This window comes from Muscardinus avellanarius, assembly GCF_963383645.1.
Source record: "Muscardinus avellanarius genome assembly, chromosome: 21".
Lineage (NCBI taxonomy): Eukaryota > Metazoa > Chordata > Mammalia > Rodentia > Gliridae > Muscardinus > Muscardinus avellanarius.
Window position 1 is genome coordinate 21,138,521 of NC_137807.1, and position 18,617 is coordinate 21,157,137.

Consider the following 18,617-nt stretch of genomic DNA (forward strand, 5'->3'; position numbering starts at 1 on the left):
GCCACGCTTGCGCTAGCAAAGGTGTCCCAACAAGACACTTCTACGGCTGAAATTCCCTACACTCTTTAAATTTTAGACCACACTAAAGTGAAAGAACTGAAGGTTTAAGGGGATACTAAGCTACACAGCCCCCCAAATTACAGCATAAAGTATCGAGGAAGCCCTCCTCCACACTGCCTGGCCCTTGGGTCCTGCCCGGTAAATACCTGTTGAATGGATACATTATCAACAATCTAAGGGTAACACATGCGGGGTAAGGTGGCGTACACCTACACAACCCTGGATTTCATAGCTATGCGTAAAGTTCCATACCTTTCCAGAAACTTCTGAAAAATGTTGCCCCGGAGACTCTCACAAATTTCTTCTATGTATGGCTGGAAGGGACGGAAAAGAAATTCCATGCTGTGTCAGTAGGAATGGGTCACAAATGGAAAACACAGTTGGCGAGACTCGGACAAGCTCCCAGAGACACACTCCAGGCGCGGCATCCTGTCCTGGCTCCACCCTCACTGACCGCAGACCGCGGCGAGGACAGGTGCAGCTGCGCCATGGCCCTCCCTGTCCCCGCTGCTGCCTCCTGGGAATTATGGCAAGTCCCAGGCCTTCCTGAGCGACCAGGGCTGGCTTGGTGGGTGTCCACTCGGAAGGTCATCGACTGTGTTAAACGTTTCTCTGTCGCCATCTTGGAATTCCTAGTAATTTTTGCAAGGGGACCTGTAATTTCAATTTGCACTGGGCCCTGTGGGTTTCGTAGCACATCTTATAAACAAACAAAAGCATCAGTAATCTGCATTTAATGTCGAGTTTTAAGGACTCAAAGGTAGCAGAGCCATAGTGTTACTTTTTTGGGGGGGTACTGGGGACTGAACCCAGGGGGCATTCTACCGCCAAGCTACATCCCGGTCCTATTTTTTTTTTTTTTTTAGTTTGAAACAGGGTCTCACTGAGTTGCAAAGGGCCTCACTAAGTAGCTGAGGCTGGCTGTGAACCCGGATCCTCCCGTCTCAGCCTCCCGAATGCTGGGATGACAAGCATGCGCCACCACACCTGCCTTAGTGTTACTTTTCTAATTAGCTATTTTACCAATTGAGTTTCTACCCCTTAGAATCGCAGAGCTAGAGATTAGCTCGAAAGGAGAGTTAATCCTGGACTTCTTCTTGCATACAAGGGGGCCTCGGGGCCACAGGCCTCTGCGCAAGTCCCTGGCCAGGTCTGATAAAGGCCGGGGCTCCTGTTTCCCAGGTGCCGCGCTCGCCCCTCGCGCAAAACACCACACTCTCCCCGCGCTCCCCACACATGATAAAATAAATGTACACGCTTTCCCCATCCATATGATAATCCTAAATTATAAAGGGCCGCTATTTCATGGTCAGGCTCAAAGTCAATTAGATCTTTTGGGGAAATATATTTTTATTTATTTATTTATTTATTTATTTTGGTGGTACTGGGGTTCCTGGAAGCCCTTCTACATCCGGGCTGCACTCCCAGACCTATTTTATACTTTTTTAAATTTGGAAACAGGGTCTCTTAAGCCAGCGCGGCTGGCTTCGAACCCGCGCGATCCTCCTGTCTCCGCCTCCCAAGCGCGGGGATGACAAGCGTGCGCCACCACGCCCGGCGGGGAAAAGATCTTGAAACTCTAAATGTATTGAAAAATCAAAGTTTAAGATTTCCAGGTCATCTCAAAAGTTTACAAAGAAGGAACCAGACCGTGCGTGGTGCAAACCAAGCATGCAGGGCAGGACTCCTCAGCTGCGGCCGGGGCCTCACAAGCCCATGTGGGAGCCGCCCCTGGAGCAAAGAGGAGCCCGTGCCAGCCAGCGGGGTTCTCTGAAGTTGTTTGGAGCTCGGGAACCCCATGATTGCGCAGTGGCGTCCCAGATTCACCTCAGTCAAGTCCCCTCCAAATCTTGAGAGGGTCCGGAGAATACGGAGCCCAAAGCACTCTGGGTGCCCAAAGACCGACAGGAAGGTGGCGTGCATGTAACGCGGGCTTCATCGCAGGCTCCCGCTTATAACAGCGGAGGTGTCAGCTCATGCATTTCTTCCCTGTTTTATCCAACAGACGTAGCTAATTTGCAAGCCCGTCATAATCAAATCCAACTCGGCCCCGCCCCCTCCGCCCCCACCTCCAGATGCATCGATGCAACGCCTCACCCAGAAAGTAGATTTTGCAAACAAAAGAAAGTTAATAAAATGTCTGCAAGTTGCGTTGACCTTGAAAACATTGCTGCCTGCCGATGAGCTTCCATTGGCATTGCTGGTTAATTTTTGTACCTCTACAAAGGAGGTATCTCAACATGTAACTTTGTGTAGGTGCGTGTGTGTGCGCGCGCACGCGCGCGCGCTCTCGCATGCGTGTGGTGCTGGGGATTAAACCAGGGTCACTCTACCTCTGAGCCACATCCCCAGCCCTACTTTATTTTAGTTTAGTTTAGTTTAACTTATCTTACTGTATTAAGTTCCCCCATGCTGACTACATACTCCCGATCTTCCCGTCTTAGCCTCCCTGATAATGGGATGACAAGTGTCTCAAGCATGTAACTTTATTCTTACTTTATTATTATTATTATTTTTTTTTTTGGTGGTACTAGGGGTGGAACCCAGAGGCTTTCTACCTCCGGGCTATACTCCTATGTTGGAGCCCACTCGGCAGGACCGAGGTGGCACCCAGGCTTGTTGCCAGCGTGGACTCAAGATGGCGCCTGGGCTTGCAGCCAAGTCACGAGGCTCACGAGGCTGGCGGTGCCCTGAGCCTGCGCAGTGAGCCCTATCAGGCGCCTTACGGATAATTAGTGACGCAACGCCTCGTGCTACCACCTGCCCGCCCAGGAGAAGGTTAAAAAGCGCGCATGCCCTAGCGGGGAGGAAGGAGAAGGAGCTAAGAGGGTTGGTGGACAGGAAGAGCGGTTCCTTGGCGGACTGCTCCGGGCTCCGAGCTGGGACGGACATGTTCACAAAGCCACCATTGTGACCGGTGTGTGCTGCAGCAGAGACATAGAGTGCCAGAAGGAGGGTTGGTGGAGTGATGAGGGAGAGGATAGAAGACTGATGTTGTTTTTACCTGAGAGGGCGTTGAGAGAGCGTTAAAGAGGAATGGTAACTGTACAAGAACCTGGGGTAATAAAACTGCTTGAGGAAGATCGTGTAAGAGTCGTCACTGCGCACGACAAGTGGTGGCCCGTACGGGGACCTTCGCTTTGATCAGAACCTCGGCAGTCCCAGGCAGCTGGCTGGTAAGTACTCCTTTGACTCCGAAAAGGGAGGAGGAGGCTCCATTAAGGAGGATATTTTTTAGTGTTTTCCCCGATCAAAGGGGGCTCCATTAAGGAGGATATTTTCCCCGATCAAAGGGGGCTCCATTAAGGAGGATATTTTCCCCGATCAAAGGGGGCTCCATTAAGGAGGATATTTAGTAAATAAGGCTCGCGGATAAGCGAGGCTCGCGGAAAAGCGAGGGACAGCGCTGTATTTTCCCCGATCAAAGGGGGCTCCATTAAGGAGGATATTTAGTAAATAAGGCTCGCGGATAAGCGAGGCTCGCGGAAAAGCGAGGGACAGCGCTGTATTTTCCCCGATCAAAGGGGGCTCCATTAAGGAGGATATTTAGTAAATAAGGCTCGCGGATAAGCGAGGCTCGCGGAAAAGCGAGGGACAGCGCTGTATTTTCCCCGATCAAAGGGGGCTCCATTAAGGAGGATATTTAGTAAATAAGGCTCGCGGATAAGCGAGGCTCGCGGAAAAGCGAGGGACAGCGCTGTATTTTCCCCGATCAAAGGGGGCTCCATTAAGGAGGATATTTAGTAAATAAGGCTCGCGGATAAGCGAGGCTCGCGGAAAAGCGAGGGACAGCGCTGTATTTTCCCCGATCAAAGGGGGCTCCATTAAGGAGGATATTTTTTAGTGTAAGCAAGTTATTTCCCCGATCAAAGGGGGCTCCATTAAGGAGGATATTTTCCCCGATCAAAGGGGGCTCCATTAAGGAGGATATTTTTTAGTGTAAGCAAGTTAGAGAATCGGGCTGGTCCTGATTCGACTCCCTCTCCTAATCCGCCACCATAGATGGAAGACACCTGAGGTTAGTTTGAAAAGGCGCCTAATGTGTAAAGGATAGGTCAGAAGATTAGTTCCTAACGTAAGAGTTGTAAACTGCTGCTCGGTACCGTAGAGATGAGTTGTTTTCTTTAAGATCTTTGGGGAATTATTTCTACTTTCCCTCTTCCTTTACCTTGGTTAATGATGGTTTAGGTTGTTTTATTGATACCTGTTTTCTGACTTTCTGCTATGCTTCTATGCACCCTTGGAGACTTTGGAATTTCTGCTCTTATTGCTGTAATTGTGGCCTCTGTGGCCGTGGCAGTTATTGCAACCACTATAAATGCTCTATCCTCACATGTGGCTGCTGGCATGGCTCAGCAAGCTCAATTATCTGGACTATATGTATAACGTATGTGCAGTATCAGAATTTCTCCCATGCAGGCAATTTGTTTCGTCAATTAAGCAAGACGCTTCTAGGAACTTGGAGCCGTGAATTTGAACACACCATGATTGAGCTATGAGCATCCATCGCTGCAATTAATTCTACCCGCGTGGAAGTCGCCGCAGTACAACAATGAATGGACTTAATACACGGAACATTGGGTTTTTTAAAAGACTGGGGTGGCATGGCGTTCTGGGCATTCTTGCTGGTGGTAGCATGATGTTTCATGGTTGGATATATCAGGCGAACTCGACAACGCACACTGCAACAACAGCGCATATTGGTGCAAGCTATGGCAGCCCTTGAAGCTGGCTTATCTCCCCATGTACGGCTCAGTATGCTGGATCGGTAGTCAGTGACGGGTAAGATCGTCCCCGGGACCTTTCAACCTAAGACAGGGAAACAATCATGCTATTGTTCTCCCAATGACGGGTAAGAATGGTCCTTGAGGGTCGGCAACCTAAGACAGGCACGATCCCGAGCCTTATTTTAATAAAACAAAAAGGGAGATATGTTGGGGCCCACTCGGCAGGACCGAGGTGGCACCCAGGCTTGTTGCCAGCGTGGACTCAAGATGGCGCCTGGGCTTGCAGCCAAGTCACGAGGCTCACGAGGCTGGCGGTGCCCTGAGCCTGCGCAGTGAGCCCTATCAGGCGCCTTACGGATAATTAGTGACGCAACGCCTCGTGCTACCACCTGCCCGCCCAGGAGAAGGTTAAAAAGCGCGCATGCCCTAGCGGGGAGGAAGGAGAAGGAGCTAAGAGGGTTGGTGGACAGGAAGAGCGGTTCCTTGGCGGACTGCTCCGGGCTCCGAGCTGGGACGGACATGTTCACAAAGCCACCATTGTGACCGGTGTGTGCTGCAGCAGAGACATAGAGTGCCAGAAGGAGGGTTGGTGGAGTGATGAGGGAGAGGATAGAAGACTGATGTTGTTTTTACCTGAGAGGGCGTTGAGAGAGCGTTAAAGAGGAATGGTAACTGTACAAGAACCTGGGGTAATAAAACTGCTTGAGGAAGATCGTGTAAGAGTCGTCACTGCGCACGACACTCCTAGACCTTTTTTATATTTTATTTGGAAACAGGGTCTCACTAAGTTGCTGAGAGCCTCACTAAGTAGCTGAGGCTGGCTTCGAACCTGTGCGATCCTCCTGTCTCAGCCTCCCAAGCGCGGGGATTACAAGCGTGCGCCACCACGCCCGGCTTATTCTTACTTTAGTTATGATGCTTTGATGGTGCGCGTTATGTTGAATTGCACTAATCGACTCCTTATTTTAATTCACCTTTAAAAGAATAACAACAAGCCAGGCGTGGTGGCGCACGCTTGCAATCCCCGCGCTTCAGAGGCGGAGACAGGAGGATCGCGCAGTTTCAAAGCCAGCCGCGCTGGCTTAAGAGACCCTGTTTCCAAAATAAAAAGTAGAAAAAATAGGTCTGGGAGTGTAGCCCGGAGGTAGAAGGGCTTCCAGGAACCCCAGTACTACCAATAAATAAATAAATAAATAAATAAATAAATAAATAAATAAATAACCACCCATTTGATATCAACTTCACCAGAATACTATTTTCATTGATTTTTTTTTTAAATGTACTGGAGAGCCAGGCGTGGTGGCGCACGCTTATAATCCCAGCAATTAGGAGGCTGAGACAAGAAGATCACAGTTTGTGGACAGCCTCAGCTACTTAGTGAGCCCTTTGCAACTCAGTGAGACCCTGTTTCAAAATAAAGAATTAAAATTAGGGCTGGGGGTGTAGCTCAGAGGTAGAATGGTAGAATGCCCCTGGGTTCCATCCCAAGTACCAAGGGGGGGGGAAAGCTACATCCCAAGTCATATATATATATATATATATATATATATATATATATATATATATATATATGACTTGGGGTGTAGCTTGGAGGTAGAATGCCCCTGAGTTTAACACCCAGCAGCACAAAATAAAATAAAATAAAATAATAAATAAATAAATAAATACACTGCCCCGCCCTGTACTCCAAGGTGGAGTTTAGCAATGCCAGTGCTCTCTGCATACATGGCTAAGACAGTTGAAACCCCAAAATCCTGACACTGAAAGACCATGGAGATACCAGGAAGCAGGCATTCACAACGCCCTTTTGGACCGTAAACCATCTGATGACAGCTGATATTTGGGGACACTGGGGCAGGAGGCCCAGGGCAAAGCAGCCACCAGGAACCTTTCCCAGTGAAACGGCAGGGTGCCTCTGGAGGGAGCCCTGGGCTCTCCCTGCCCTGGAGGAGAGAGTGGAGCAGAGATGTAGCTTGCCCAAGGCCCAGGGACGACCCGAGACTGAAGCCCAGTCAGACCAGCTGAGCGCAGGGCCCACGCTTAGGATGCACTGGACCACAGATGGGTCTGACAGCTCACAACAAGCCCAACTGATGTTTTTAACAGGAGGCTAACGCCCCTTTGTCAGTAGCCACACATTTTAAGGACCAAATCAGTATTTTCTCCATAGAATAATCACCTTCATTTTGTATTAATGAGGGCTATCACTGGACATCAGATCCCAAACCAAGCTCCCTCGCTCTAATGATCTAATGAGCCAAGAAAATAGTCAATGAATTATTTTCACGTACAAAAAAAAAAAATCATTACACTACCCTGTAGCTTTTTCACTTCTCATAATTCATTAAAACGTGAAAAATATATTATCCACATGGGAATTTCACCATCTTTGCAAACCCCAGTCGCCTCTATAGAAAACACAGGATGTAGCCGGGCTTGGTGGCACGTGCTTGTAATCCCAGCACGTGTGAGGCTGAGACTGGAGGACTGTGGTTTGCAGACAGCCTGAGCTACTTGATGAGGCCCTTTGCAACTTAGACCTTGTTTCAAAATGAAGAATAAAAAATTGGGCTGGGGGTATAGCTCTAGAGGTAGAATGCCCTGGGTCCCATCCTCAGTACGAAAGAAAGAAAGAAAGAAAGAAAGAAAGAAAGAAAGAAAGAAAGAAAGAAAGAAAGAAAGAAAGGAAGGCAGGCAGGAAGGCAGGCAGACAAAGACAGACAAGTCAAGATGTAAAAGGCTTGGGGGAGGGAGAGAGAGGCAGCCATTCAATCTACAAAACAGCAAATACATTAGCCTCTTGGTGGAGAATTTCGTTTTCTAAGTCTTATCAGCTGTTCAAAATACGAGTAGCCGGGGCCCAATACAATTTCTCAGTTGTGACGCAAGGTCATACAAGTGCCCAGTCTTATTCTTGAAGGTAAATCTTATTTAATCCAGAGGATAATCACTGTGTGTACCAACACCCTGGCAGTATATATATAAAAAAAAATCTTGTAAAGTCCCTGCTCATCCTAGGATCAAAATGTCAAATGCGAAACAGCTTTTTCCTCTGATGTCTTATCTTGATGGATTACTATAACATACTGTTACTAGAAAGTGTCAGCGGCCTTGCCCAGGAAGTCTGTACGAGGCTCGGGGGCAGAGACGCACATATCTGTGAAAAGCCAACTACACCCAGGGAGGCCGCTCCAGAGGAGAATGCAACCTCCACATCGGCTCCTCTAAGACACCAGCACTCACTCAAACCACGTCGGCAGGCCCGACTGTTACGGAAACTAGATATACTTATCTTAAAGTAATGTTTATCTTACCTGAAAAAGTGTCGCTGTCACATGTTTCCTGGAGAGATGACTTTGTACATGTTCTACAGCTTCCTTGGAGAAGGGCTTTCAAAAATCAAAGAGAACATTTTAAAAATAATAATAAAGGGTGACAAACCTTCGTGTGTTATGCGATATCACGGCAGATAACAAAACAATTGCTAACTGGCAAGCTATGGTATTTAGATTAGCAGTCTTTCTTTCTCTTTCTTTCTTTCTTTCTTTCTTTCTTTTTTTCTTTCTTTTTCTCTTTATCGTAGTACTGGGAATGGAACCCAGGGCCTTTCTACCTCCAAGCTACACCCCTCCGGCCCTATTTTTATTCTTTACTTTGAAACAGGGTCTCACTAAGTTGCGGAGGGCCTCACTAAGTAGCTGAGGCTGGCCGCGAACCTGTGATCCACCTGTCTCAGCCTCCCAAGTGCTGGGATTACAAGCATGAACCACCACGCCGGGCAGGAAGCATTCTTTAAAATATCTGGGCTATTTGCAGACAACCCTGAAAAGTGCTTGTCCCTCTGGGTATTCACAATTCTCTGACACATGCCTGGAATCATAGCTGAATACAGGACCAGAATGATAACCTCTAACCTCAGAGGAGGTCGAGGTCACTGAGATTATACTAAGGTGTAAAGGGGCCATCACTGGAGCGAGCCTCTGTAGGCTGATCACAGGGTTCTAAAAATGTAAGCTGCCTCCTACATAAGAACCAATGAGTGCGTGGGCATGCGCCTAAGAACAAATGCCAGTTACGCAGCCAGCCCAAGTGCACCGGCTCTGGGCTTTTGGGGGGTTTTGCTGCAGCCACAGCAGAGGGGGCTGGAGCAAGCAGATCAGAGCTTCTACTGGCCTTAGCTGCAAACCGTATCCACCCCCAGACACTGTACTGGGTCTTCTTGAATAATATACAGGAAGATAAGCTTGACCACACACACACATACATGCACACACTCACACCATCCTACTAAAAGCCCTCTACTTGCTAAGCAACGTGAAAACCAAGTTCACAGAGGCTTCCCAGTGGGCACCAGGTGTTCTGCCAGGCTCAAACATTCAAGAGCGAGGCAGCAAGGTACCGAGCTCTCCCGTGCCGGCTCACAAGCTTCTGCAGTTCAGGCAAGGCACGCTCAAAGAACACGCAGTGAGTGGGGGGAGCGGCCAGAGACGCCATCCTTAGCCACGGTCACCTGGAACTACTGTAAGCGACAGACCAAGCCCGGAGCCATCAGCACACCACAAGGGTGACAGGGCGGCCGTGCAGATGTGCGCACCCAGGACGGGAGCAATGGCTACCTGAGGCTGCAGACAACTGGACATGAGGCTCGTGAGGATGTAAACAAGAAATTTATGTGTCTTTGTGTGCGAGCATACGTGCATGCATGCATGCACATGTGTGTGTGTGTGTGTGTGTGTGTGTGTGTATGTGTATACATGTGTATTACTAGGGATTGAACTGAGGGGTGTTTTATCTCCAAGCTACACCCCAGCCTTATCTCATTTTTTTATTTTTAAACATGGTCTCACTAAGTTGCTTGAGGGTCTTGCTAAGTTATAAAGGCTGGCCTCAGCCAGACATGGTGGCACACACTTGTAATCCCAGCATTTGGGGGGCTGAGACGGGAGGACCATGGTTTGCGGCCAGCCTCAGCTACTAATTAGTGAGGTCCTTTGCAACTCAGTGAGACCTTGTTTCAAAATTAAGAATAAAAAAATAAGGCTGGGGGTGGAGCTCGGAGGTAGAATGCCCCTGGGTTCCATCCTCAGTACTACACGTACACACACAAATAAATCGATGAAGCCTATTTTCCTTTAGGGAGTGTAGAATTAAGACACTGTCTTCCATGGATCAAGTTGTATGCAGGGAAAGTGTCAGCCCAGGGAAATGTTCTCGGGTCATGTGGTACAATGGGTTCTACATCAACACCACAGAAGACAGGAGGCCAGACGGAAGAAATGGCTTCTATTCTTTCTGGGATGTATGCTTCCTTGGTTTTTCTTTTATTTCTTTCATTGTATGTGTGTGTGTGGTGTGTGTGTTACTGGGCACTGAATCCAGGGACATTCTACTTCTGAGCTATGTCCCCAGCCCTGTTTTAGTTTTAATTTAATTTAATTAATTAATTTTTTAAATTTATTTTTGTGGTACTGGGGGTGGAACCCAGGAGCTTCCTACCTCCGGGCTATACTCCCAGACCTATTTTTATATTTTATTTGGAAACAGGGTCTCACTGAGTTGCTGAGAGCCTCACTAAGTAGCTGAGGCTGGCTTCGAACCTGCACGATCCTCCTGTCTCAGCCTCCCAAGTGCGGGGATGACAAGCGTGCGCCACCACGCCCGGCTTTAATTTTTGTTTTGAAAAAGGGCCCCGCTAAGTTGTGGAGGGCCTCACTAAGTTGCTGAGGCTGGCCGCGGAACCTGCGATCCTCCTGTCTCAGCCTTCCAAGTCCTGGGATGACAAGCACGGACCCCTCTACTCCCCGCCCTGCTCACTCCCATATTTTTTTTAATTTATTTTTATTGGTGCATTGTAATCATACATCACATTGGAACACAAGACTTGAGAGGATATACAAGCACACATCATCCAATCAGCCCTCATCCAGCCCCTATCCCATTCCCTCCCCCTCCCTCGATCCCATGCTTGTTTGGTGATTAACTCTGATACATATGTTTATGTACCTCTTGCTTTTTAAAGAGGCTCCATCCTCCCCTATTCCATATGCTCTGATTGGTCACCTTAATTGCTTCACTATAGGGCCCTTTCTATAGCTCGACCTCTTCCTGTTGCCCCTTTCCTCCTAGTTATTGCTGATTAGGGGAAGCATCTGGTTTTTCTTTTCTGCGATATTTCTCTGTGCATGCCGCGGTGCAAATACCGATCCCACTCTTGACGGCCCCAGTTGTAGCACCGGGCCAGTGGCGCAATGGATAACGCGTCTGACTACAGATCAGGAGATTCACTCCCATGTTTTCAAGCACCGCCCTTTCTCCCGGAAGCTCCCAGGCTCGGGTCACAGCACAACAGAGGAGCTCACGTGCGAGGAGGAGAGCAGCTCCCTCATGATGTACTTGTCATAAATCTGCCGGCTCCTGCACAGGCGGTCCTGGTCATTGTCCAGCTTCTCGTATTCTTTGATCTGCAGTTTTAAGAGTCACGCCGTCAGGCGATGTCTTCCTAGACGCTTTATTTAGAGACATTACTAACCACGACCACTTGGGAAATAAACAAAAACGAAAACCCACAAACGGCCGAGCTGGCGATTTCACGGGAAACAGCCGCCTCTAAGGTTGTAGTGAGGGGGCTGGGATCATTCAAATTCCACGCGGGACTCACACGCGGGCTTTTCCTCGGCGATGAAGCTCATTGCTTCAGCCCAGAAACACATGATATTGGGAAATAAATGCTGCCATGGTTACAATGCTCCTGCGATACACACGCCGCCAATCCGTCGTCCTGCGCCAGTTCGCTTGCCAAAGCACAGAATCATTTAAGTTTGGCTGTAATTCAGTTCCGAGAGTTACAGTGGGGTTCATCCCCACACAGCCACAGTGTTCCAAAACTAACAAAAGGGAAAACATATATATTGTCCGGATTCCTGCAGGGAGATTTCTGAAAAGTCAACTAAGGCAAATAAATATTTTGGAAAGGAGCTAATCTCTGGATGAGCGGCGTGGGTTTTCAGCACCGTAAAAGTATTAACATCAAGGCTATTTCAGATATTATTAGGAGGAAAGGGAGGCTGCTCGCATGTAATATAAGCTGGTTAATAAAATTCACTCTAGGAATATTTGGCTTCGGTGGAAATGGCTCCAATTACTCTAACCGGATAGCAGAAGGAGCTGGTCAGAAAAGGGTTCCTATTTATTGGCAGAAATACTTGTAATCCAAAATACAAGAATAAAAGCATATTAAAATGAAGCTGGAGGAAGACCGGGGCAAGCATCTTCAACGCCAGGACTGACGGCTACGCGCCCCTTACTTTGGGGAAAAACCGTTAGACAGTGAGTCTTGTACCTGGACACTTTATTCGGGGATCATAAAATTGGGGCTAACTACTCCCGTGGAAAAGAATATAAACTAAAGGGAAAAAAGTTATCTTTTTACTTTTATGGACTGAGGTTGGACAGTTTTAAAATCAAGACCAGCCGGGCGTGGTGGCGCACTCTTGTAATCCCTGCGCTTGGGAGGCGGAGACAGGAGGATCGCGCAGGTTTGACTCCAGCCTCGCTGGCTTAAGAGACCCTGTTTCCAAATAAAAAAGATATAAAATAGGTCTGGGAGTGTAGCCCGGAGGTAGAAGGGTTCCATCCCCAATACCATCAATAATAATAATAATAATAATAATAATAATAATAATAATAATAATATCAAGGCCAGTAAATCCTGTAAGAATTCCAGATGGGGAGGGGGTAAAAAGAACAGAACACAAGATGTCGAAGTCCTACGTATGAGCTGGCTAATCCACACACCACGAGACCCATTGGGTCATCTTAATTGCCTGCAAAGCCTCTGTGCTGTCTGTGACCCACACTCTAGTTACCCCCAGGGCCTGGAACGGGGGTTCTTGGGAACAGATCAGGAAGCTGGCCATGAGGGCAGGTAGCTGGGTGAGCTACCATCCCTCCAAGAGTAAGAGACCGCCTCTGAGCAGAGCCAGCCCAGTAACGCTGCTGTAACCAGAGGCCCTGGGCTCAGCCATCCTGGGCCAGTCCAGATGCAAACATCACACCGAGCACAGCACCGCTGGTAGCAAATGATGCGAGGAAGCAGACACAAGGGCAGCAGAAGACTTGGGGCTCGGCTGGCACCTGTGGCCGTGTTGTGTTTCCAGCAGGTTCCAAGGTTCCTGCCAGAATGCCCAGATGTTAAAAGAGACTGTCGCTGGACCTAAGGCTAAAGTGTCCCCCTGGACGTGTGGATACCCTCCAGCCACCACAAACTCTCCTGGAATGTTCACCCTCGAACAGGAGCGTAATGGAGTGTAAGCCTACGTTCCCAGGCACCTCTCGGGCAAGCTGACCTCTGGCAAAGCCAATGCCCCTTCTCTGGAAGTTTCCACAGCTGTCAGATTCTGAACCCCAAAGATAATTCTAGGGTCAGGCAGACGGTGCTCTGAAGCACCTGCTGTCTAGAGCCTTGGGACTAAAGAATGCCAACCCGACCAGCAGAACGGGTAAATCTCGATGGGCAGAGACAGGGAACCAAGAACCCTGCGGCTGGGGGCAACTTACGTCCACTCTCCACAAGACCACTAACCACTGAGCAGCAACCAGTCACCAACTGGTCTGAAACAGGATGCTCTTTTAGGAGCGAGTGCGTTGCAGGTGCCGCCTCCGACTCTGGCAGGTGGTTTACCCAGGCGCGAGGATGGCCAGGGGTCCACGTTTAAGGTGTAGGGACTTCCCGGTACAGCTGGAAACACCACCATCGGTGATGGATGCTCAAACGCAGCAACCGGGTGGTCCTTCTGCTTGGATGGGGAGCGGCCCACGCAGCCTGAACTATTCAGCCCCCAGAGCAAGCAACTCCGGGCCACAGGGGCCAGGGACTCCACTTTCATGCCATCCATTTCTCCCCCAACCACCGACAAGCACTGAACTCCGCCATCTTGCTTCTGTGTCTTCTGAGCTCTACACTTTCCCCGGGCTTGTCCTGACTCCTTCTCTCGGTCCCTATTGGTGCTTCTGCCCCCTCACAGCAAGACCTGAGGGGGGCCGCTTTCTCACCAGCTACACTGTGATGACTCCAGCTGGACCCCTAAAACTCACTGTGAGCCCTGAGCTCTGAACCCCAAATATCCAGCCACGGATTTGACATTTCCAGTTGAGTGTCTAGGAGGCACCTCACATTTACCGTGTCTGAATGAACCCTTTGATTTCCACATTCTCTGTCGGATAGTCCCCCCCCCGGCCCCCATTCTTTATCACAACTATGAGTCAAACCAGCCTTCCTGTTGCGGAAGCCAGAAAGCAATGATCGCCACCTATTCTGGCCCTGGGCCCCACCTATTCTAGCCCTGGGCCCACCCTCTAGCCAACACCTCCCCCCATATCCAACTCACGGGCAAGCCATGTTTGCCTTATATTCAAACTATATGCCGGGCGTGGTGGCGCAGGCTTGTAATCCCCACACTTGGGAGGTGGAGACAGGAGGATCGCGCTGGTTCGGAGCCAGCCGCGCTGGCTTAAGAGACCCTGTTTCCAAATTTAAAAAATAGGTCTGGGAGTGTAGCCTGGATGTAGAAGGGCTTCCAGGAACCCCAGTACCACCAAAAAACAAACAAAACAAAACAAAACAAAAAACTATATGACAATCCCAGGCTCTGTTTCCGGCAAGGGCCAACCAGCTCCCAACAAGACCATCCTCCTGACATGAGAGCTATAAAGTCTGGACATACTAGAAGGAAAACCAATACAGGCGCTGGAAAGCAACACAAAACCAGCAGACAACAGAGAAAGGGTCTCAACAGATACCTTGTGTCAGAAACTATGGAGGACCCTGAGTGATGTGTGACCTTCTGTGAAAACACAGGGACCTGTGAGTCACACACAAGAAGAGAGACCGTTCATGGAAACCAGGTCAGGAAGTCCTGGGCACCGAAATGACCAAGAGCACAGCTGTAATCCCAGTACCAGGGAGGCTGAGATAAGAGAATGGCAGATTAGAAGTCAGTTTCAGCAATTAGTGAGGCCCTCAGCAAGCAATTTACTGATAACCTATTTCAAAAATAAAATAGGGCCAGGGGTGTAGCTCAAAGGTAGAATGCTCCCTGGGTTCAGTCTCCAGTACCAAAAATTAAGCATAAAAAAAAAATAGAGCAGCCATTATAACTTGGCATAAGAGATAACATTTGGACAATGAAGAAAAGATAGAAGATAGCAGAATAAAAGCAAAATCTCTATAAAAGGAACAAAATATTCATTTCAGAAGAAAAAACACAGTATCTAAAATAAAACAGTTAATGGATAGACACAGTAGTGGACTGGAGATGCCAAAAGAAAGAGTTAATGAATTTGAAGAAAAATCCACAGAAGTGATTCAATCTAAAAACAGAGAGAAAGAATACTGGGGGGGGGGGGTGAGAGGAATTAAACAGGACATCAGGGATGTACAGGATAATATACAAAGATAAAACATACGTATAATGGGAGATCCAGAAGGAAAGGAAAGTAGAAAAACCCTTTAAGAAATAATTATCCGCCGAAGACTCTCATCTATTTAAAAGAAACACACATGGCATGTAACAGTCACAAGTTCAAGGCCAGCCTCAGCAATGTAGCAACACTCTCAGTAACCTAGTGAGACCCTATTTCGAAATAACATATAAAAAGGGTTTGGGGGAGCCAGGCGTGGTGGCGCATGCTTGTAACCCCCACGCTTGGGAGGCAGAGACAGGAGGATCGCGCAGGTTCGAAGCCAGCTGCGCGTGCTGGCTTAGGAGACCCTGTTTCCAAATTTTAAAAATATTTTAAAAAATAGGTCTGGGACTGTAGCCAGGAGGAAAAATGGTTTCCAGGAACCCCAGTATCACCAAAAAAAAAAAAAAAAAAAAAAGGTTTGGGGGTGTAGTTTAGAGGTAGAATGTCCATGAGTTCAGTCCCCAGTAACACACACACACACACACACACACACACACACACACACACACGCCACAAAAAGAAAAAGGAAATGGATGTGGAAAGGCATATCATGAAAACAAGAAATATAAAAGACTAGCATGGCTGTGTCTACATCATCATCAGTGAAGCTAATTTCAAGACAGAGATTATTACCAGCAACAAGTACATTCACAAACATATCAAAGTCAGTTTTGAAGCCAAACATGAAAAGGAGGGAGAGAGAGGGAATGGGTTAGCAACTGGGGAAGGGCTAAATGAACGATGTATGCCTGTATGCCTCTACCATCATGTACTCCACTAAGATGCTTGACTATACTGCACCAATAAAAAAAAAATTTTTTTAAATAAATTAAAAACAACCCTGACAGAAGAAAAAGAAGCAGAACTAGACGGAGCATGACTGAGAATGCGGACAGCCTTGATGTCACTGAAAGCTTCACCCTTCACGTCCTGCTTCCCATTACCCAAGCTTTAGAATAAAACTGGACTCGGTTCCTTGGTCCCCCCGAGCCCTGTTTCTCTCTGCCGTGGTCTGGATCTGAAGTCTCTCCCCCAAAGGCTCTCCTGTTGAAAGCCGGGTCCCCAGCACAGCGAGGTTCCGAGATGGGGTTCTGGGAGGTGCCTGGACCTCGGGGGCTGGCTCTGTCCACATTCTCACTCCTATAATCCAAAAAGGCTGACCACACAACTCAGGGCAAGGAAGGTTTCTTTGCTCATACTTTTCTGGTGCTGTCAAGGTCAGTCCATGTTAGTCCAGGTCTACGGAGCTCAGACCACAGTGGCAGGAAGCGGAGAAAATGAGACAGTGTGCAGAGCTCTGCCCTCTCCTCACGGAGGCCGGAAGGAGAGACAGAGCAGGGTCCCCAAGGCCACGCCCCAGGGACCGCTCCTTAGCAACCAAGCCCCTCTTCCAACATCGGTACCTTGCTTCTATGAGGGCTAGGGGGACCTGCTAAATCTGAACCATTACGGGGGCTCTGTGATCAGTGGACTAATCCATTGACTGGTTCATAATTTAATGGAAGGATTGGAAGTTGATGGAAACTATGGGATGTAGGGCTTAGTAGGACACTGGGTATGTGCCCTGGAAAGGAGTCCAGATCCTTCCTCTCCTCTCCTCTCCTCTCCTCCTCCTCCTCCTCCTCCTCTTGCTCCTCTTTCTCCTCCTCCTGCTCCTGCTCATGCTCATGCTCCTCCTCCTTCTCCTCCTGCTCCTGCTCCTCCTGCTCCTCCTCCTCCTCCTGCTCCTGCTCCTGCTCCTGCTCCTCCTCCTCCTCCTGCTCCTTCTCCTGCTCCTGCTCCTGCTCCTCCTCCTCCTCCTGCTCCTTCTCCTCCTGCTCCTCCTCCTCCTCCTGCTCCTTCTCCTGCTCCTGCTCCTCCTCCTCCTCCTCCTCCTCCTCCTCCTCCTCCTGCTCCTGCTCCTCCTCCTCCTGCTCCTCCTCCTCCTCCTCCTCCTCCTGCTCCTGCTCCTCCTTCTCCTCCTCCTCCTGCTCCTTCTCCTGCTCCTGCTCCTCCTCCTCCTCCTGCTCCTCCTGCTCCTGCTCCTCCTCCTCCTGCTCCTGCTCCTCCTGTTCCTCCTCCTCCTCCTCCTCCTCCTCCTCCTCCTCCTCCTCCTCCTCCTCCTCTTTCTTCTTGGCTGATCCAAGGTGAGCAGCTCCACCCCCCACCACTCTCTCCCCACCATGATGCTGGGCCTCACCACAATGGAGCCCACAGTAATGGAGTCAAGGAACTATGGACTGACCCTCAGAAACCATGAGCCAAGATAAATCTTCCCCCCTTTAAGCTGTTCTTCCCAGGTATTTTATCACAGCACTGTAAAGCTGACTAACATACTCATCAGCCGAATTTCACACAGCACCGCCTTTCCTGCCCCGTCACCCTCTGCAAAGGTCCCCCGCCAGTCTCCTTTCAGGTCCTCCAGCAGCCAAGTTCTTCCCCACCATGACTGTCCCTACATGTTCTCCTCTTCCCACCTTCAAAGACCAGTCATCTAGCCAGGCGTGGTGGTGCACGCTTGTAATCCCCATGCTTGGGAGGCAGAGACAGGAGGATCATGCAGGTTTGAAGCCAACCTCGCTGACTTAAGAGACGCTGTTTCCAAATAAAAATATAAAATAGGTCTGGGAGTGTAGCTAGGAGGTAGAAGGGTTCTAGCCCCAGTACAAGAAAGAAAGAAAGAAAGAAAGAAAGAAAGAAAGAAAGAAAGAAAGAAAGAAAGAAAGAAAGAAAGAACCAGTTATCTTGTCACCCCTGCTCCTGGTTGGTCTCTGAACCCTCAGTCCCAGCGGCCACCAAGCCACATCCTGAGCTTCCTGTCTGTTCTCGGTCACCGCTCAGCGGCTCTTACTTCTCCATATGTTTCCTGCTGACTGATTCATCGTCTGCTTGCACCTGTCTCTTTCAATCACAACACAACTCCGAGAGAGGGAGCGCCCTGTCCTCGTTCATTCCAAGAGCACCTGGCACAATGCTGGCGCCCGGAAAATAGTGGCCGGATGAGGGGAACGTTCTACGGAGGCCACTCATGATCTCTGTGATTTCTCTTCCCTGCAACTGATTTCTAGATCTAGGTAAAACCTCAATATACTTATGAGTGTTTTCAGAATCTATCTAAAACAATAAAGTGTATGTCACCAAGCCGAGCGGTGACTGTCAAGCCTTGCTCTGAGCGTGCTTGCATGGTTCCAAGACAGGACAGGAGATGGACACTGTTAACTATGCTTTCTCTTTCTTCTTCCATCTCTCCTCCCTCAATCTGTGTGTGTGTGTGTGTGTGTGTGTGTGTGTGTGTGTGAGAGAGAGAGAGAGAGAGAGAGAGAGAGAGACAGACAGACAGACAGACAGACAGACAGACAGATACTTAGGACTGAACCCAGAGGCATT

General features: G+C 48.9%; 1 protein-coding gene across 1 annotated transcript in view; it reads right to left on the reverse strand.

The window, feature by feature from the left end:
* The window catches only part of GRK3 (G protein-coupled receptor kinase 3), a gene marked incomplete at both ends in the record, with an annotated part of 131,670 nt that overhangs the window by 60,043 nt on the left and 53,010 nt on the right, over positions 1-18,617 (reverse strand). Inside the window, 3 exons of the mRNA XM_080717506.1 lie at positions 313-374; positions 8,102-8,176; positions 11,147-11,248. Coding sequence (XP_080573632.1) covers positions 313-374; positions 8,102-8,176; positions 11,147-11,248 — 239 coding nt within the window. The remainder of the gene's footprint in view (positions 1-312; positions 375-8,101; positions 8,177-11,146; positions 11,249-18,617) is intronic.